The sequence below is a fragment of the Balaenoptera musculus genome, chromosome 15 (assembly GCF_009873245.2).
Source record: "Balaenoptera musculus isolate JJ_BM4_2016_0621 chromosome 15, mBalMus1.pri.v3, whole genome shotgun sequence".
NCBI lineage: Eukaryota > Metazoa > Chordata > Mammalia > Artiodactyla > Balaenopteridae > Balaenoptera > Balaenoptera musculus.
This window is the reverse complement of record NC_045799.1, coordinates 63,659,150-63,678,792: the sequence shown is the minus strand read 5'-3', so window position 1 is coordinate 63,678,792 and position 19,643 is coordinate 63,659,150. Positions and strand designations below refer to the sequence as shown.

Genomic DNA, 19,643 nt, shown 5'->3' with positions numbered 1-19,643 from the left:
TCTTTGGGCAAGTCATCCAGGGCCTCAGTTCCCCCATCCTTAAAATGGGTATAATAATATGGGTACTTAGCATAGAGTCTGGCACACGGTGTTAGCAGCTATGATTATGTGACTATTATCACTACACCCTTAAGCCTGCTACCAGGGCCTTCTAAGTCTTCGTTTTCTGGAGGCAGAGAACCAGACTCAGTGGCAGGGCAGCCTCCTTTCTCCTCCCGAGATTCTTTGATCATAGCTGGAGCTCCTAAGGGGCACATTTCTATATTTACGGTTCTCTTCCTCAGAGTTCTTTCAACAAGAACTCAAGAGTTCCGTGCAGGCGGCAGTTTCTTGAGTCTAGATGTTGGGGGATATTCTTGATCTTTGTTTACTGTGAATTAAAGTGCTGTGAGTGCTTTGTTTACTGTGAATTAAAGTGCTGTGACTCGGTCTCTATGTTAGCTCATCTTTATCAGAGACCACGATGTCCCCAGGATGCTGGGGCTGCAATACAAGTGCCGCCGCCCAGGAGTGGCCCCAGAGGGGCAGCGCACCCAAGAATCACCCGGCTTCTTGCTCTAAATGATGAAGGTCCTTTGCAATGAGGGTGATGACTGGTCCTCTACGGAAGTGGGAATTCTTCTCCTTATTTTCTCTTTTGAATAGGTCAGATATTCCCCTTGCCACCCTCTTTCTGCTCAGCAGATCCTTTCTGCATGGACAATGGAACTAAAATGTCACCCAAGTTCATGCCTCAATTAACATGGGTTTGAGGAGGCCCCCGGGTAGCTCTCAATCTGCCACCAAAAACAGACCTAAAGAATACTCATTGCAGCAACTGCTTACGCAGGCGAAAGACGTTAGGTGGGAACCTTGAGGGAATAAGAATGATGGGATGAAACCTGCTGTGTAGTCTGCACCCAACCAGGCATGAGACCAGGTTGGCAGCGGGGTCTGGTGGAAAAAGCCCAGGTCTGGAACTGGGAACACCTGTGTGGGACCCCCCACCCTGCCACTCCGCAAGCCGCATGTCCATGGACAACTAAGCCCCTGCCACTGTGCCTTGGTTTCCCCACCTGCACAGTGGAGATGATTTCTACCCGGTGAAGCCAACGCCCACAGAGGACCAGGCACACCGCCTGGGATAGAACAGACCCGTACGCCGTGCTTCTCAAACAGAATAGCCTCCTAGTTGCTTGGGGGTCTCGTTACTATGCAGATTCTGACTCAGCAGGTCAGGAGCAGCAGAGATTCTGCGCTTCTAACAAGCTCCCTAGTGACGCTCCTGCTGCCGGTCTGTGGACCACACTCCGAGGGACCAGGCTACGAGGGTGGAAGCCTCATGGGGGCGGTCCGTGTCCTCCCTGGACGCTTCCGTTATGTACCAGAGCAAGGCAGCAGGGGCGCCTTGGACTGGGTTATCAGCCTGGCACTGTTGTCCCCCCCCATCTCCCCCACATTCATGGTTTGGGAAGCAGCATATCATCTCCACGTGGCGGCTCTAGTGACCTCAAAGTGACTTGTTTAACCACTTTGTAGCCTTCTGTCTGTGCTCTGGGCAGTTGAGGCTGGGCGTGGTGAGGGGGAGAGGAGGAAGAGCTCAGGGTACTGGCCTAGAGGCAGTGGGAGGCGTGCTCACACGGGATGGAAAGGGGTCGCCGTCCTGAATAGGTCTGGGGTCCGAGGCACCCCTGGTGCTCACGGGAAGCAGGTGCGGCACTGGCCACCCTCCTGCCTCTGCTCTCCCCACAACTATGACTCGATGGGCCTTGCAGCGATACCTGTGAAGGCAATAACGTTTCTTCTTGTTCCTCCTTTAAAGTTCACAGAGCGCGGTGTTTTACAAACTTGTCTGCTCATCAGAATTTCTCAAAGTGTAATATATTAAAAATAAAAATTCCTGGACCTCACTGGAGATCAAAAGCTCTCAACTGGGGATGAGTTTGCCACCAGTGGACAGCTGGCGATGTCTGAAGACATTCCTGGTTGTCATAACTGCAGGGTGCTACTGGATCCCCACAGGGGACATTAGGCAGCATCTGGGGACGTCCCTGGTTATCACAACAGGGGGAGGTGCTCCTGGCACCTAGTGGGTAGAGGCCAGGGAAGCTGCTAAACATCCTACAGCCCCCTCACCCCAACACAGAATTATCCAGCCACAATGTCAAGAGTGCTGAGGTTGAAAAACTCTGCCCTCTAATCAAGTTTGTACCCAGAAATATATTTTTAACAAATATTTCAGGAGATTCTGATTGAAAGGCAGTATACAGAAATGGATACAAGTATGGCCTTTGGAAACAGGTATGTTGGGCTATGTGACCTTGCATAAAGTTACGGATCTTTCTCTGCCTCAGTTTCCCTATCTCTAAAATGGGATAATAATCTATGTATGTATGTAGGTAACTTCTAAGGCTGTTGTGGGGTTAATGGGTCAATACAGGGCAAGTGGTTAGAACGTCCCTTGCATGGTGTTAGTGATCAATAAACGCTGGCTACTGTTGACGTTGTTATGATTATCATCAAGAGCCAGGGTTGGAAAGTGCGGGATCCGAGGACCTGCAGGGCTGCCTCGGATGCCGGCAGACACTGGCCGGAAGGCGCGGCTCACCTGGAAGCGGTGGAAGTCCTGCGGCTTGAAGTCGTTGGGGGAGCAGCCGCACCAGTCCACGATGTGCTTGTACTGGCACTTGCAGCCCAGCTTGCGGTTCCAGTTGGTGATGCGCAGGTTGTTGTCTACCATGGTGTCGCAGTGGGGACTGTTCTCCAGGACCGTGTGGAAGAAGGACTGCGGGGCAGAGAGGGGCCAACCTGAGACCTCGTCCAACCTCCCTCGAGTGGGCTGGGGTGGGGGGTGGGGGTCCTTCCCGAGGGCCACCTGACAGTGAAGGGACTCTCCTGGAGACTCAGCTGTTCTCTCTGCAAATGGGCTCAGTGCAGTCCAGGCCAACCAAGGGTGCCCTGGAGGTTTTGTCCAGGGTGGCTTAATGCTGCTTAGAAGTTACTGCTCTGAGCGTTTCTCTAAGATGTCTCTCCCCAGCAGCCTAGAAACTGATTTCAAGACATCTCTTATCACCCAGGACATCCTCTGTCTGCTCGGCAGAGAGAGAAAGTCCCTTAGGGTATGTCAACACATGGGGACCAGAGAAAAACACTGGGACAAGTTTCTAGAAAACCCTGGGCCAAAAGGGCTCTTGATTTTGCAAATAGTTAGACCTGAAACCAAAGAGATTCAGGTCTGAGATACCTTGAAAACAAAGACTAAAGCTCTGGAATTTCACTCCTGGGAGAGGGAGGCCAGAATCATGGATGCCCTACTACCCTAGTCACTGGAGTAGCGACTACAACACTGGGAGGGGAGGAGGTGGGGGTCCATTGGGCTTCCCACTGTTCATGGTGCTGAATCAGGTGCTGTAATCTCCCCCTATTCCTGAGGCTTGGTCAACCTCTCCTAAGAATCTGAGAAAGAGGCAATGTTGAGAGTGAAAAGAGAGACCAGAGAAGAGACACATGGTGGTAGCTGCTGAAAGAGAGACGGGGCGGGGGGGGGGGGGGGGGAGGGGGGGGGGGGGGAGAGAGAGAGAGAGAAAGAGAGGAAGGGGGGGGGGGGAGGGAGGGAGGGAGAGAGAGAGGAGAGAGAGAGAGAGAGAGAGAGAGAGAGAGAGACTGACTTCTATTTGGACAACTGTTTTATAACAACCTCAGATACCAGGCAGATACGTTCTCCCCTGCTCTCTGCTTCCTAGGGAAAGCTGTTGGGGAACACGTGTCTTCCTGTTACAAATTCATGGCACAGCCTTCAGATTTATTCTAAACTGGTCCCCTGGAGGTGGTCTGGGAGAAGGGCAGGACAGAAAGGCTGGGATGGAGGAGGTGGGATCCAACAGGGATGCTGGAGTGTAAAGTGCCTGTGTGAGCTGGGAAGTGGGGGATGGTTGGGACAGAGAGAACCAGCATTGGGATGGGCACCTGGATTAAACAGCCAAAGCCCCAAACAGTCTCTTCTCAGTGGGTAAGTGGACAAAATTAGGCTCTATCCACACCCCAGCTGCCCTTCTTATGATGTTAAATGACATGCCTGTGAACCTGCATTTTAAGCTTGAATTGTCTACAAGCCCACAGAGGCACATATTCTCCATCAAGCAGTGGGGGAAAGTACCCAATTATCGATTGCCCTGTGTCCTTTTGTAATGATACAGAAATTCCCTGCAAGATAATGGATGAGGAGGTTATCAGAATTGATAGAAAAGGTAATTTTCGCTGAAATAGGATTAAAAGCTGATTACTTAACATGTGTGCAGAATAGCAAAACCAGGCCCAGTGATGACAAGCCCATCATCCCTCAGGACTGAAGTGGGCAGTCAGCCTTACTCAGAGCTTGGCCCTGCCCCAGATGTCGGTGAGGGATGTGGAAACCATCAAATGAGTTGCATTGTCTTGTCTGGCCTAGAAACACACAATCTGAGTGGTCCAGAGATGGGGCACAGCCAGGAATGGTGGGCCATTTATGGGAGGTGTTGCAGGCTCAATAGAAACAGAACCAGCTCTGGAATTTTCTGAAGTTGGAAATTAGGGTGAAAATGAACTGGAGGTCAGGGAGCTAATCTAGAATCTCTCAGTCCAGGTCTGATAAGAAGGCTGCTGGCATGTCAGGGGCAACACTTCAGCACTGAGTCCCTACGCATTTCCAGACGGGGCTGGGGCTGTTTCAGAATACCCTGCAATCTTACACAATAGGACTTCTGAAATGGACTGAATGTGTCCCCCCAAAATTCATAGTTTGAAATCCTAACCCCCCAATGTGACAGTGTGAGGAGGTGGAGCCTTTGGGAGGTGATTAAGTCATGAGGGTGGGGTCCTCATTAATGGGATTAGTGCCCTTTTAAAGGGGACCCTCACCCCTTCTGTCATGTGAGGACACAGCAAGGACTGTCAGTAGTCAGCCTGCTACCCAGAAGAGGGATCTCACCTGACCATGCTGGCACCCTGATCAAAGACTTCCAGCCTCCAAAACTATAAGTACATCCATTTTATTGTATTTTGTTTTAGCACCCTGAACTAAGACAGTTTCCCATCCTGAGGTCTGAAAAGTGGTGACAGACTTCCCAGAGCTTTTCAAATACTTCCAAAAGCCGACAGGAAATGCCGAGTCCCAAGCATTTGGACACAGTGACTGTCAATGCAGGGGGCTAGTGCATACCCAACAGAAGCCCTGGCTTTGGGATCACTGGAATTTCTGGTGTGACTGATGAGGCCAAAACTACTGTCTGTCAGGGAATGATAGAATACTATTCAAAATTAGAAAAGGAATTCTTGGTGTTGAAAAGTTATTACAGGATTGGTAAATGTGGAGGATCTGTCAAAAGTTGATGTGGGTGTTTCCTGAAAAAGCCAGCATATACAGTTGTGCAGGTTACACACTGCACAATTCTAGGGGGCACCATTGTTATTGTAGGTATGAGAACTTTGTATTTATATAAATAACAGTTTTCTGAAAAATGGCAATAAAGTGTCTTGTTCTAACAAAATCAGTATATCGTGATGGTTTTACGACTAATGGGAGCCAAGTGTCTTGAGGAAGAACTGCCTTTTTTACTTTACATCTTTAAAGATGTTGTATAGATTGCTGGTGGCAGCATTGTGCATCTACTCCATACAACCTCCATGTAGACTGGAGGGGACCAGGGGCCCTCCTGTGACAGCAAGGTCCCTGGTAGCCAATACAGTTCCCCATCTTCCTCTGGATGTTTGGAGGACAACGTATTGAACCCTGCGTGGCTTTGCCAAAAATTCAGCAAAAATTCCGCATCCACTTTGCTCCAAAGGCTAGAGCCAGCCCCTACCTTTCTTAGGGATTTTTTCCTGGATACTCACCTCTGCAGGAAGCAGGGTGTAGGAGTAGAATTGCTTCATTTTGGTCACCAGATCATCTGTGGAGAACGTCACATACTCAACAAACTTCCGGTTTAGCAGGAACCAATCTGAGCCGCCATCCACGGCAATGCCCTCTGGGATCCGCCGGTCCCCCAGGCGCCACATGTGGGCATCACACTCCAGAAAGAGCCGGTCCAGGCCCTGTTTCCGGATGAACCTGGGCAAGACAAAGCAGTGCTTAGCCCCGAAAGAGCGCCACCTAGAGTCCAAATGAAATGGCACAGTCTCGGCAATAAAGGCATTTATTGAGTACTTACTGTGTGCTAGGTACTGAGCTAGGGGCTCTGTGTGTAGTTTTTCACTTGATCTTCACAAGCGAGGCTGGTGTCTATAGCCCTATGAGGTAGGTACTATTATTATGCCCATTTTACAGATGAGGACACGGAAGCTTAGAGAGCTTAGGAGACTTGCCCACGCAGCACAATTATATGGCAATGATCATCTGCTACATCTCCTTCCTCTTTAGAGAACTTTTGAAATCACCTTTTCATGCCATGGATGCCTTGGCAGTTTGGTGAATACAGCCTATGGACCCTCATCTCAGAATAATGCTTTTATTTTTTTTAATTTATTTTTAAAAATTAATTAATTAATTAGTAAATTAAGTATAGTTGATTTACAATATAGTGTTAGTTTCAGGTGTACAGCAAAGTGATTCAGGTATATATATATATATACACACATACACACACATATATACATATATATATATATACACACATATATATATTTCAGATTCTTTTCCTTTATAGGTTATTACAGGTTATTGAATATAGTTCCCTGTGTTATACAGTAAATCCTTGTTGTTCATCTATTTTATATATAGCAGTGTGTATCTGTTAATCCTATACTCCCAATTTATCCCATTGCAGAATAATGCTTTTAAATGCATACAACAAAAATACACAGGGTTACAAAATACTTCCAAAAATACCAAAGTGATGATATAGTAATTCACATGATTCTTGATTCACACATTAAAATGAGTATTACAAAATATTTTTTAAAACACCACATTTATGATAATTACATGTGTTTCCTTTTTTTTTTTTTTAAATTATTTATTTATTTATTTTTGGCTGTGTTGGGTCTTCGTTTCTGTGCGAGGGCTTTCTCTAGTTGCGGCAAGCGGGGGCCACTCTTCATCGCGGTGCGCGGGCCTCTCACTATCGCGGCCTCTCTTGTTGCGGAGCACAGGCTCCAGACGCGCAGGCTCAGTAATTGTGGCTCACGGGCCCAGCCGCTCCGCGGCATGTGAGATCTTCCCAGACCAGGGCTCGAACCCTCATCCCCTGCATTGGCAGGCAGATTCTCAACCACTGCGCCACCAGGGAAGCCCTGTGTTTCCTTTTTAACACATTTCATAACAAGATCTTGTAGTAGGTCTAAAAACTACTGTAATTTTGAAGAAGAGGTGAGCATATATGACATTTAGAAGCGGATGCAGCAGTTATAATGCGATTTGAAAATATGTGATTCCTGGGCCTTTCCTGGCGGTTCAGTGGTTAAGACTTCGTGCTTCCAATGCAGGGGGCATGCGTTCTATCCCTGGTTAGGGAACTAAGATCCAATATGTCACGTGGCATGGCCAAAAAAAAAAAAAAAAAGTGATTCCTAACAGTAACTGCTAATACTGTGGTGGTTTGTTACCCTACATTTAGCTAGATTTCAGTTAGAGTTTAGTGAAAATTAAGATCATTTTCTTCCTATTCAAAGTCACAGACCCCTGAATTCTATCCATGAACCTCAGATTAATAACTTCTGCTCTAGGACACACACACACACACACACACACACACACACACTCTTGGGATTCTGCAAGCCAGGCAGGGTGGAATTGGCATTTCCTAATTTGTAGATGCAGAAATCAAAGGTCAAAGAGCTGGTAAGGTGGGTGTGTTGTTGGGAGGGTAGACAGAACGAGGGCCAAACTTTCTGGCCCAAACTCTCAGTTCATTTGCAGTTAGCATTAATTTCGCACCTACTATGTGCCAGGCATGTGCTGGCCTTGGTGGGAGGCAAGGAGAAGTGAGGATGGTCCCTGCTCCTCAGGAGCTGGTTATCTCGTTGGGAGTTTAGAGTCTACAGGTCTCCCCACCCAGGGATCTTGCTACTTCTCCGGCTCATACAACATAAAATCAACCATTTTAAAGCATACAATTCAACGGCACTTGTTCATTCACAATGTTGTGCAATCGTCATCTCTAGTTTCAAAATATTTTGTCACCCCCATCCTCATCAGCAGTTACTTCCCATTCCCCCTTCCCTCCAGTCCCTGGCAATCCATCTATGGATTTACCTATTCTGAATATTTCTTATAGATAGAATCACACAAGTTGTAGTCTCTTCCACTTAGCTTCGCGTTTTCAGGGTTCCTCCACATTGTAGCAAATAATGGGGCTTCATTCCCTCGTTTCTGTCTGCCCAGCATCCATTCTCTGGGAACCACACCTTGATTTTATTCTGGACAGTTGCTCACCCTCAACTCTCAGTTCACTTGGTTTGCCTCACCCCCAGCACCAGGGGTGGGAACACGACTCAGCCTGGTCAATCAGAGTATTCCACCTGCTTGGCTGCCATAATTGCTTCATGGATGGGCAAGCAACTCAAGCTGAGTCTGAGACTAGGTTCTGGATTTTTGCTGGACATACTAGGAAGGAGGGCTTTTCTAGGGGATTTTTTTCTGGAAGAATGTAAGCTGAAGGCTGCTGACAGCCATCTTGTCACCATGAGTATAGAGGTTGTCTGATCATGAAGGTAACACAGAAGACAAAAAAAGAGAGATGGAGAATGGGAGGAAGGGAGGGAGGAAGTAAGGGAGGCGGAGAGACAGACAGACAAAGCCTTGATGACTTTGCTTGAGACCCTGGATCTTGCTATACCTGATTCACCCCCAGACTTGTCAGTAAAGTGCTTAAGGCATTTTAAGATGGGATTCTGTCACTTGCAATTGAAAAAGTCCTGACTAATACATTCCTGAATGATTTCACCTTTATCATTACCGTGATGAATGCAAATGTTCTTAGGCTCCAGATAGGGCAGGTAGCCATGGCTGTGGCACATTAATGCCACCTCTTCCACTAGAGCAGGCTGCATCCCCCATTGTGTGTCTAGAGGTCTTTGTGCCTCCATGGCAGACCTCATCTCTGTCTTCACATTAGAGTTACCTGTCTCCTCTGAGGTAGATGCTGTGCTCACTAGAACTGATCTTGGCTTCCTCCTTTCTGCCTATCTTACAGGTCCTGGAAGAGTGCAAGGCATCTGCTCAGGAAAGGTCTACGGTGATGACCAGACGTCAGGGCATAGAAGCTGGAGATAGTCCCACCCTGTTGGTCATGCTGAATTCTACAAAGAATCTCTCCCATTGGGCCTCCCACAAATCCACCAAAGGGAACTTCCTGAAACCTCACTAATAAACCCACATCCCTAGCACTTTCTTCTGCATAAATAGAGGACCTGCTTCTTGACATTGGTCACTCACTGAGCACGATGGTGTAATATATTTAATTCTTAACCAAATTGATGCTAGTGTAATAAAAATGGTGACAACAATGATGCTGGTGGTGAACGGACTTAATTCTGCTAAAATGTGCTTTTCATCTACAGTGCAGTGTGGCTCTACCAGTAACCAGCTGGGTGAATTTGGAAAATGATGACCTTGACTCAGTTTCCCCCATGGGAAACTGACAAAGTTGGGCTAGGTCTAGGTTATAAAATTAAATGTCTACAGGGGTCAGACAAATAATATAAGTTTGCGAGGGGGGCTGAGTATAAGATAACAGGGTAGGTGGAGTTAGCAAAGACGTAGAGACTGCATTTTCTGAAAAGCACTCAAATCCCTTAAAAAAAGCATTTCTGGCTAAATAAGACATATCCCTAGGCTGAATCCAGCCCACAGACCACCAGTCATAATAACGCTGGGTTAGGTAATCTCTAGGGTACTTTCCAGCTGTGACATTCTCTAAGTCCCTCTGTTATACCCAGGAAGAGGTGTGGGGCAAGCCTTAGACGGATGCATGAGAGCCCAGAGAAGGCTGACGACTTTTCTGAGGATACAAACAAGGGCAGAAGCCGGCCAGAAGACCCACGTGTCCAGCGTCCCTGGTCCTGTTCTTTCCCTAACACACCTTTCCTAGTGCAAAATCCAAGTTCGTTAGCAAAGCCATGTTCTCTCTGGGGAGCGACCTGGTGAAGGGTTTTCAATACACTCACCATAGCACTCACTGACACCAAACTTGGCTCTAAGTGACAACCTGAAAGAAGCCGCCGAGTCTGAGGAAATAAAATCCTACCTCGACTCTGGCTGGTGCCAATTATATGATAATGTCCAGTGGGCACACTTAACTGTGTTTAAAACTTTAAATTTAAGATACTCTGTATCAAAACTTACATGGTAATCAAGACCAACTGAGAATGAGAGAGAGAGAGAGAAGAAATACAGGTGGGACGACTTGCAAAAGTTTTCTTTCCGTGGACCAGCTTTTTAATTTCATGTTCCATTAGATGGGATAACAGCATCATCTTGCAATTTTAATGTGATGTCCCGGACCGCAATATCCAAATACAATATTTATGCAGTAATCTCCAAAATGAAACATTCACGGGGTTGGGAGATTGGCCGCTGTATTTACTGCCTTCAAAAACTGATAAGCTGCAAACACATGCTTTGGTTAATTATGAGTAAACAGAGACCACAGATTGCCTAGGTCTCAGAAAGGGGCTACCAGGAACTTAGGTCTGGACTGGGAGAAGGTGGCAGACGCCCAGAGTCTGGGTATCTAGCAGGTGAAAAGAATCAGCTGTTTCAACAGTGATTTGCTTTTTATTCTTCCCTGCGGATTTACTATAACTTGAAAAGGTAAAGGTTGGAAACCAAAGTAAGTTTGTGAACACCTGGGTGAGTCTTGTCATCAATGCTGGCTCACCAGGAAAAGGTGCACGGCTCTCTCACCTGAAGGATGGAGGGAAGATTTGCAGCAATCGGCCCAATTCACAGAAGGTGACCAATCATGCTGCCCTCCCTTCAGTTTTGTTTCCAGTTGACCTGGTTACCTGGTAAAACTGGGGTCAACAGGTGATACCATAGAAGAGCAGACATGAAGAGGATCTGGTACCAATGCTGTCTCTGTTTTCACTGAGAAGTGGGGCTGGCTTAACCTCTCTGAATGCCAGTTTCCTCACCTGTAGGATGAGCTCCGTGACACCTATCCCGACAAGTTCCCAAATCAGCTGCAAAATTGTGATGGGTGATGTTTACAAAGGTCCTTGCAAAGTAAGCACTCTTCACCCAAGCAATGGGCTGACCCAACCATCAGTCCTTTTTTTCATAGAGATAACATCCCTCCCCAATCCTCCTTTGGTCTTTTATTTTTCTCCATAGCACTTTTCACTTTCTAATATAATATACAAGGTATTTATTTAGTTTATTGCCTATTTCTACTACTGGATGTAAGCCCCAAGAGGGCAGAGATTTTTGTCTATTTCTGATCACCCCTGTATCCTACTACAGTGCCTAACATACAGCTAGTGCCCAATAAATATTTGTTGAGTGAATGAATAAAGGGAACAGTAACAGCCATGTCTGTCAGGCAATCAGGAAGTAGCTGCCATTAGTTAGCCAGGTATCAGATTTTTCTAACACACATTCGACAGACAAAGGAACTGAATCACAGGAAGGTTAAGTAATTTCTCCAAAGTCACGCAGCTAACAGGCCTAGACTTGAATCCAGGTCTGGAGGAATCCAATGCAAGTGCTTAACTACTCTGCCATTCTTCATCTCAATTCGCCAGGGTCCCTCCAAAAGGACCCAAATGAAGGATCTGAGAACTTCTGTTTCCTTAAAAAGACAATGCCCAGAAATGAGAGAACCAAGAGAAAATGGTGCATTGCTGGTTGGAAGAGGCTTTCAGCCAGACCTCACAAGGACTTCTGTCTTCAGAATAGGTTACTTAAGGGCAAACATGGTATCGTTTGCATTTGGTTTTACCTCCTGGGCTCTCAGGGATGGTTTGCCTCCCTGAGATTTTTCTCTACTGCCACAATACGGGACAAAGTCAGAGCTAAATATGCTTCTACTAGGATGTCACAAGGACCAAATCTACTCAGTTGAGCATCAAAGGAAATCAGATGGAGGATGGCAAGGGGTCCTGAATCTCCCCCATGGGAGAAGAGGTCAGTTAAGAAAGTATCTGTAGCCTTTGGAAATGGCCTCAGAAAGGGCAGACAATGAAGAAGTCTCTCAATTCAGTTAATTCCCTGGCTACAATCTCGGTATATTCATCAAGTGTGGAATTATTCCAGAACTGTCTTGTCCTGTAATGAATTCTGAAAGGAAGAACACTGCCCCTCAGATTTTACAGCATGTTTGAGCAAGAAGGAATCTCAGCAATCAGCTAATATAACTCATTTTATAGATAAAAAACCCCGACACACTGAGACTCAGAAAGGATGTGCGATCCAAAGTCATCCGAAGTCACACAGCCTAGAAAAAATATTTCCTCTTCTTCTCTTTCTCTCTCCAGTGATCTCCCACTGAACCCAGATTACTCCTTTAGCCTAAGTACAACCTAAGCATTTTAGTTTAAAAATAAAGTCATGGAACAAAGCATGAAAACACAATGTATGAAATCAGCCAGCTATGTGAATGGGCTCACACAAACAGCCATGGCACACAGGGGCTCTGGAGCCAGAATATTTGGTACAAGTCCTGGATTTGCCACTAACCTTGGGCAACCTGAACATGGATGCCTCAGCTTCTTACACGGAAACTGGTGATCGTCATAATATCTGCCTCAGAGAGTTTAAGTGAGATTATATTATATATGGAGAAGGCTTAGCGTAGTGCTTGGCACTTAGTAAGTGCTTAATAAGTGTTCACCAAGATACTTAACTTTTTCCCTCATCAAGCCAGAAAATTAAAACTTCTCTCTCTCCTCTTCTCTATTCTGGGATTTGGTAGACAGGCATGTGTAGGGCACCTCCACAGCTAAGGAGAAACCCTTCATGCTCTGAGAAGCAATGCCTTTTCAGCACCAAGGACAGAAGCCCAAAGCCCTCACAGTGCACCCATCTCCTGCAATTATTTTAGTGCAGCAATGCCCAGGGCTGTGGTGGTAGCGGGTGACAAGCAACACAGGCACCCTGATTCTGTCTGAGAACCACAAATACAAAACCCTCCCATCTTTCCAAGGCACAAGTCAGTGAGGATTCAGGTCACTGGGTTTCCTAGTTTGGCAGCTCCACAGGGGTTCTGCTGGCCATTTCTCACATGTCCAGTGTGGGTTATGCCCTTTCCCAAGCTGGGCTGGAGTCAGCTGTCAGGCCCCAACTCTGCAGTAGTTGGAAGAGAAAAGGGGCTTGGGGCATTTGCTCATTCAGCAACTCTCCAAGTCTCTGTGCTGAGAATATGGTTGTGAAGAAGACAGATATCATCCCTATCCTCTCTCTTCTAAGATGAAAGATAAAACCATAATATTTACCATTTATTGAGCACTTGCTACTTTCTAGGTCCTGTTCTTTGTACTTAATATATATTCTCTCATTTAATCTTCATCACAATCCTATGAGGGTTCATTTTCCAAATGAAGGAACAAAGACACAGAGAGGTTAACTAATTTTCCCGAGGCTACACAGTTGGTTAGTGGCAAGGAAGGGATTCAAACCTTAGCAGTCAGGCTCTGGATTCCACACTCTTAGCCACAAGACTATAACACTACTCTAATAAATAGGTAAGTAGTCATAAACAGCTACAAAACACATGAATATGTAATTAGATGTCTGTGGTAAGTGTTATACAGGAGAACTTAGAACACAATGACAAAATAAAGAGACAGGGACTTAATTAGTGAAGACTATTGGGGAAGACTTTGCTGAGGAGGTGGCATTGACAAGAAGGATGAGAAGGAATCAGTCATCTGAAGAATTTTGGGGAAGAACTTTATAGGAGACAGAAATAGTGTGTGCAAGAGCCCAAATGAACGAAAAGAAGCTAACGTGGTGGGAGTGGAAGCTACAGGGAGAAGCTCAGCTTCACTACCTCACTCCAGAGGAGACCAGTCACAGGAGAGGCAGACTCTGACCTGATTGGTGGAAGGAATGTATCAGCCATAAGTACATGTGGCCTGGACATGGCAGGAAACTCCACAGTGAACATACTTAGGGAAACGGTATAGCACAGTGGCTAGGAATGTAGACTCTGGAGCCAGACTGCCTGGGTTCGAGTCTCTTTCCCCATTCCCAAGCTGTGTGTTGTTTAATCTCTCTAGCCTCAGTGTCCCTATCTGGAAAATGGGTATGATAATGACTGCACTTACACCACGGGATTGTTGTGAAAATTGAAAGAATTAATATCTCTAAGGCATTTGGGACAGTCTCTGGCACACAGTAAACCCTATCATTACACATGCCCTGGGCGAAGAAAGCTGAGTTGGCTTTGACATTCAGGAATGGAAAAAAACCCAGCCTGAGAAGAAACGCAGAGTTAGGGGCCCAAATCCTGGAACTGAGAATCCCAGGCTTGGTGGCCCATGCTCTTCACAGCACTCAGGGCCCGAATCAGCTTGCACCTCTAAGAGTCTAAAGGTCCATTGAGGGCTAACTGATTTTCCCTATTTCACACATATTTAAAAACAATGTCTACTGCCTTCTGTTCTGATTATAAAAGTAATGCAGTTTCTCCATAGAAGGCATGGAACACAAAAAGAAAGCAAAGAAGGAAATAAAAAAATCATGCTCTACGTCTCAGAGATGACACTGCACATATTTTCCTTCTAGCCTTTGATCCAACTTTGACACGTATTGTTTTGAAAAAAGAAAAGATTGAAAGTTGACCTCAAAACTCATGCGGAGGCCCACAGAGCGTCTGTGTACACAGCTTTGTATGGGTGCCTGTGTGATGCTAAGCTTTATTTTGACATGGCTACCATAACTGGATTAAATAAAGTGAACATGCAAACAGGGATAAACTCACCGGTTGGGTTTAAGAAAAGCAAGAGGGAAATGCAATCTGCTTTCCCCATTGGAGATGAGATATTAGTTACCTCCTCCCATCAATCATGGTGCTACGAGACAGATGGGGAGAGAGCTCTTCTCCTGATAAGCAAGTTGGCACCAAAGGGCCTCCTGAAAGCAGATTTGCTTGGAGGAGGTTCCTGGCCAGGCTCTCGATGGATTTGCCAACTTTTGGTTAAACAATTGCCTATTTATACATCAAGGGAGGTTTGGGCCTGAAGATTAGTTCAGTGTCAGAGAGAAGAAGCTGCTGAAGCTGCTTTAGCTGCCATTCTGGCACCCAGCGAGGGACTGCCGCCTCTAGCACGTGGGCCCCAGACCAGGGAACAGGAAGAAACTTGTTTATGCCACTCTTGACCTGAGGGCTGGGACCCCTCCTAGCTTCCTTCTGGTCTAGTCTTCTTACATTTGAAATGCTAGTTGTTCCTCTAAGAGTTGTAGAAAATGTTTCGAAAACGTTAATCACGTGTATATATACCATCATCAGGGCTTTTCCATCGTTGTCACCATCACCACTATCATCATCACCACCATCATCAACTTAATGTGCATAACTAACTATTCCAAGAGCTTACTCACATATTCACTCATTTAATTCTTGCAGCAATTCTATGAGATTGGTTTTATTATCATTATTCCCATTTTACAGATGAGGAAACTGAAGCACAAGTGATTGATGTAACTTACCCAAGGCCACACACCTAGTGAGTGCTCAGCATACGAACGCTGGCAGTCGGGGTCCAGAACCCAGATTCTTAACTGCTATGCTATAGGTTTTATGAAGTCTGTATGAGACTTTCCTTAATATTTCTTTTCTAAACCAACTTTAGATAGCTTCAACTGTTTTCTTTTAAACTGAGTCTTATTCTAAGCATCATGTCCATGAAATCATCGATTAGATGGGCTAATTATATAAATTTTAGTTGATATGCATAAAATCAATACTAACTCTCCCATGATGCCCACTTATGAACACCCCCAAATAATCTCACATATCACTGGTGGATTGTGAACACACTTTGGGATAAGGTGACTCTAGAAAGTAGGGGAAGGACTGATTTTCCTCCCTTGCTCCTTTAAAAATGATTCTGCTTAAAATCAGCAGAGTTTTGCTCTTTCATCCACACACCCCAAGAACTGAAAACAACAGGTCCTCTCAGATGCAGTCACTAATCATGGGGTGATAAAAGTCAGACCTAACCAGGCTCCAATGCCAGCTGTGTGGAACCTTGAGCAAGTGAAAGCAACAGTGCAAGCCTCAGTTGTACTCTTTAACAGAGGATAGCACAACTTGAAAGCACCTGGCTTGGCACTTCCTGTGGTCAGTGAGGATACTGAGTCCTCCACAACCCCCACATCACTGTTCTGATCTTATAAAGAAGAGGACACGAAGGCATGGAGAGTCGAAGCCATTTGTCAAAGTCCCCTGGCTGTCATACGGCAGAGCTGGCATTTTGGCACAGGTGTCTGGACTCCTTTGCCCATGTTCTTACCACTACACCACACTCTGCCCCAGGGCTAAGCACTGGGGCCCTGGTGACCTTGAATTATTTGGAGAATTTAGACCAATCAAGGCCAGAAAATTCCCAGAGGAAACTCTATTCCGGCTGAGGGAAATGATTTTCCCTTTCCATCTCCCTGTAAGGGGCCTGTCCCTACACACTGAGCCTTGATCAAGCTGCCGAGATTTGGGAAACTTCTCCAATGCTCCCCGAGCAGAACCCAGGAGTTCCTGGGGATGTTTGCCAAGACCTGTTTATTCAGGGCACTTGCTTCTTTTAGCCCTGCAGAGGTTATCTGGGAAACTGATAATTGTGCTATTTGTCTTTCAATATATCTAGCTACTTCATTTTTGGAGGAAAGCAAGGAAATACAGTGAACACAACACTCCTCTTCATTTAATTATAGGAACAGTCAGGACCAATTTGGCAGCTATTAAAGTACCAGTTTGCCTTTATGCCATCTCTTAGCAGCGGGAGCTGGAAGTCCAAATTGGCTGCTAAAGGCTGAAGCTGGGGACAGAAGGTCAAAACTGCTATTAGGAACCACGTGGAATTAAAAACTAAGGCACCCTGTGGCCTATTTTGTATCTCACTGTTTGCTTTTGTCCCTCTCCACCTCTCTGTCTTTTAAACTCTCTGCCTCTGTCACACTGTCTGGTCCCGAAGCATGAAGCATCAGAATGGGAAGGCATTTGGAGATCATGTCATTCAACCACTTTGTTTTTCAAAGGGAGAAAATGAAGCCCAGAGAAGCAGAGTGGCTTCCTCAAAGCCACCCAGCGTATTGGAGGAAAGCAGGACTAGAACACGGAGAGGCTGCATCATGCAGGGATTTGAGCTTGGGCTCTGCGGACACACTCACTTAGGTTTGAGTCCTAACCCTGCCCTAGTTGCGTGAGCTTAAGCAAGTTACTTCACCTCTCTGAGTCTCAGTTACCTTATCCGTAAAATGAGGCTAATATGTTGAGAAGGGTCACCATCTGGAGCCAGAAAATTAAACCAACACAAAGGGAAAGAGAACTAACAGAAGTTAATGGGTGAGGGTGGTCAAAAGGTACAAACTTTCAGTTATAAAATAAGTAAGTTCTGGGGATGTAATGTACAGCACGGTGACTACAGTTAATAATACTGTGCTGTACTTATTTGAAATTTGCTATGATCTTAAAAGTTATTATCACGAGAAAAAAGATTGTAACTATGGGTGGTAATGGATATTAACTAGACTTATTGTGGTGGTCATTTTACAATATATACATATACTGAATTGTTACATCACTTACTTGAAACTAATATAATATGTCGGTTATATATTAATTTAAAAAAAGATTCCTGCCAGTGAACTACTTGGCTATTTGATGCGATGTGTTTATTTTACTTTAACCCTCTCCAGAAATAAGAAGAAATAATTAGGCAGCCAGAAAATAAAAAAAGAATTAACAGAGAGTCTGGGCTTGATGATATCACTTGAACTGCTTGATTCAGTTATGTCTGAAGTCAGATACTAATGTTTTAGTTGCATCACCCAATAACTTCCTTTACCCTTTAAGCGAGTTTGAGCTGAGTTTCTGTCACTTCCCACCAAAAAGGGTCCTTCCTAACATGCCATCAGTGCAGAGCCAGAGCGGAGCCCCACCCAGGCTGCACCCGTGGGAGACACGAGGGAAGATGGGCGTGGCCAGGTTTGTTCACTCGGCAGGTGAGGCCTCAACTGACAAAGAGGAGAAAGTCGCCGTTGATGGCTCATTTTACTATTGAATTAATTCTAAATTAATCTCCTGAATTCATCTAAGTGAGAGAATCCCAGCTGAGGACTCATGCATGAGTGTTGGAACTTGTGAGCTGTTTTGTCCAGAGAGCCTTGGGTTTTAGGGTTTCAGAGGGAGATGCAAGCAACAACTCCTTAGCCTGCGTCTTTATCCTGCCCTTTATCCTGCTGTGCCATTTGGGTACCACCTGTCAACTGCTGATGCACATCAACTGGACAAGATGTACTCATACACCCAGAGGCACAACTCTGGCCTATACACCATCTATTTATTTCTCCCACCTGCAATATTTCAGTCCAATGTTTATCATGGCAATGATATCATCACTACCACCACCACCACCATCATCATCTTCATAGGGCATTTATGATATGCCAAATGCTTTATATACAACATCTCATTTAATCCTCCCAACAATCTCGTGCGTATAAGTCCACTAATGTTTCCATTGTACAGATAAGGGAACCGGCTCAGAGAGGTTAAGTCACCAGCCCAGTGAAACACAGACAGGATGTGGTGGATCAGAACTTCAACCCAGGAGGTATGACCTCAAAAACTCATGGGGCTTTCCTGGTGGCGCAGTGGTTAAGAATCCGCCTGCCAATGCAGGGGACACAGGTTCGAGCCCTGGTCTGGGAAGATCCCACATGCCACGGAGCAACTAAGCCCGTGCGCCACAACTACTGAGCCTGCGCGTCTGGAGCCTGTGCTCCACAACGGGAGAGGCCGCGACAGTGAGAGGCCCGCGCACCGCGATGAAGAGTGGCCCCCGCTCGCCGCAACTGGAGAAAGCCCTTGCACAGAAACGAAGACCCAATGCAGCCAAAAGTAAATAAATAAATAAATTTATAAAAAAAGAAAAAACAACTTATGATTTTAACCTCTGTGTTGTACCCAGTTCCTAGCACAAGGCCTGGAAATAGTAGATAGAGAATAAATACTGAGCAGGCTGAAACAACAATACTAGGGTGGATGTAATTCAGACACAAGTCCATCAGCTTACAGTGGATTCCTTTCTAATGATACGACTTTGCACAAAACATGTATTATAAGTTATCTGGAAGTGAAGAAGCGTCTTCATTCTCTACTTAAGGGAAGGGATACCAATATCTGGTCTAGTTCTGATAACTTACCACCTCCGTGGAATCTTGCTCAGCTCCACCCTGCTTCCATGGGCTTTGGGGCCAGAGAATTGGGTTCAAACTCTAGCACTTACCAGCTGTGTGACTTTGGGAAAATCATTTGGGCTCCCAAAGCTCCCCTTTCTTCTCCTGACAAATGGAGATAATAATACGTATTTTTACACTGAGTGACTGTAGGAATAAAGTTGGATCCCGTGTGAAAAGGGCCCAGCAGAGCGATGTGCACTTAGTAGGAACACAGCCCACTATGTGTCTACAATTCTTCTTTATCCACCAGGCCTCTCCAGTGTAGTGGCCAGAACATGCTATATTA

General features: G+C 45.7%; 1 protein-coding gene across 1 annotated transcript in view; it reads right to left on the bottom strand.

The window, feature by feature from the left end:
- The window catches only part of XYLT1 (xylosyltransferase 1), a 303,918-nt gene that overhangs the window by 27,597 nt on the left and 256,678 nt on the right, over positions 1-19,643 (bottom strand). The window contains exons 7-8 of the mRNA XM_036825572.1: positions 5,851-6,067; positions 2,588-2,764 (exon numbers count right to left, since the gene is read on the bottom strand). Coding sequence (XP_036681467.1) covers positions 2,588-2,764; positions 5,851-6,067 — 394 coding nt within the window. The remainder of the gene's footprint in view (positions 1-2,587; positions 2,765-5,850; positions 6,068-19,643) is intronic.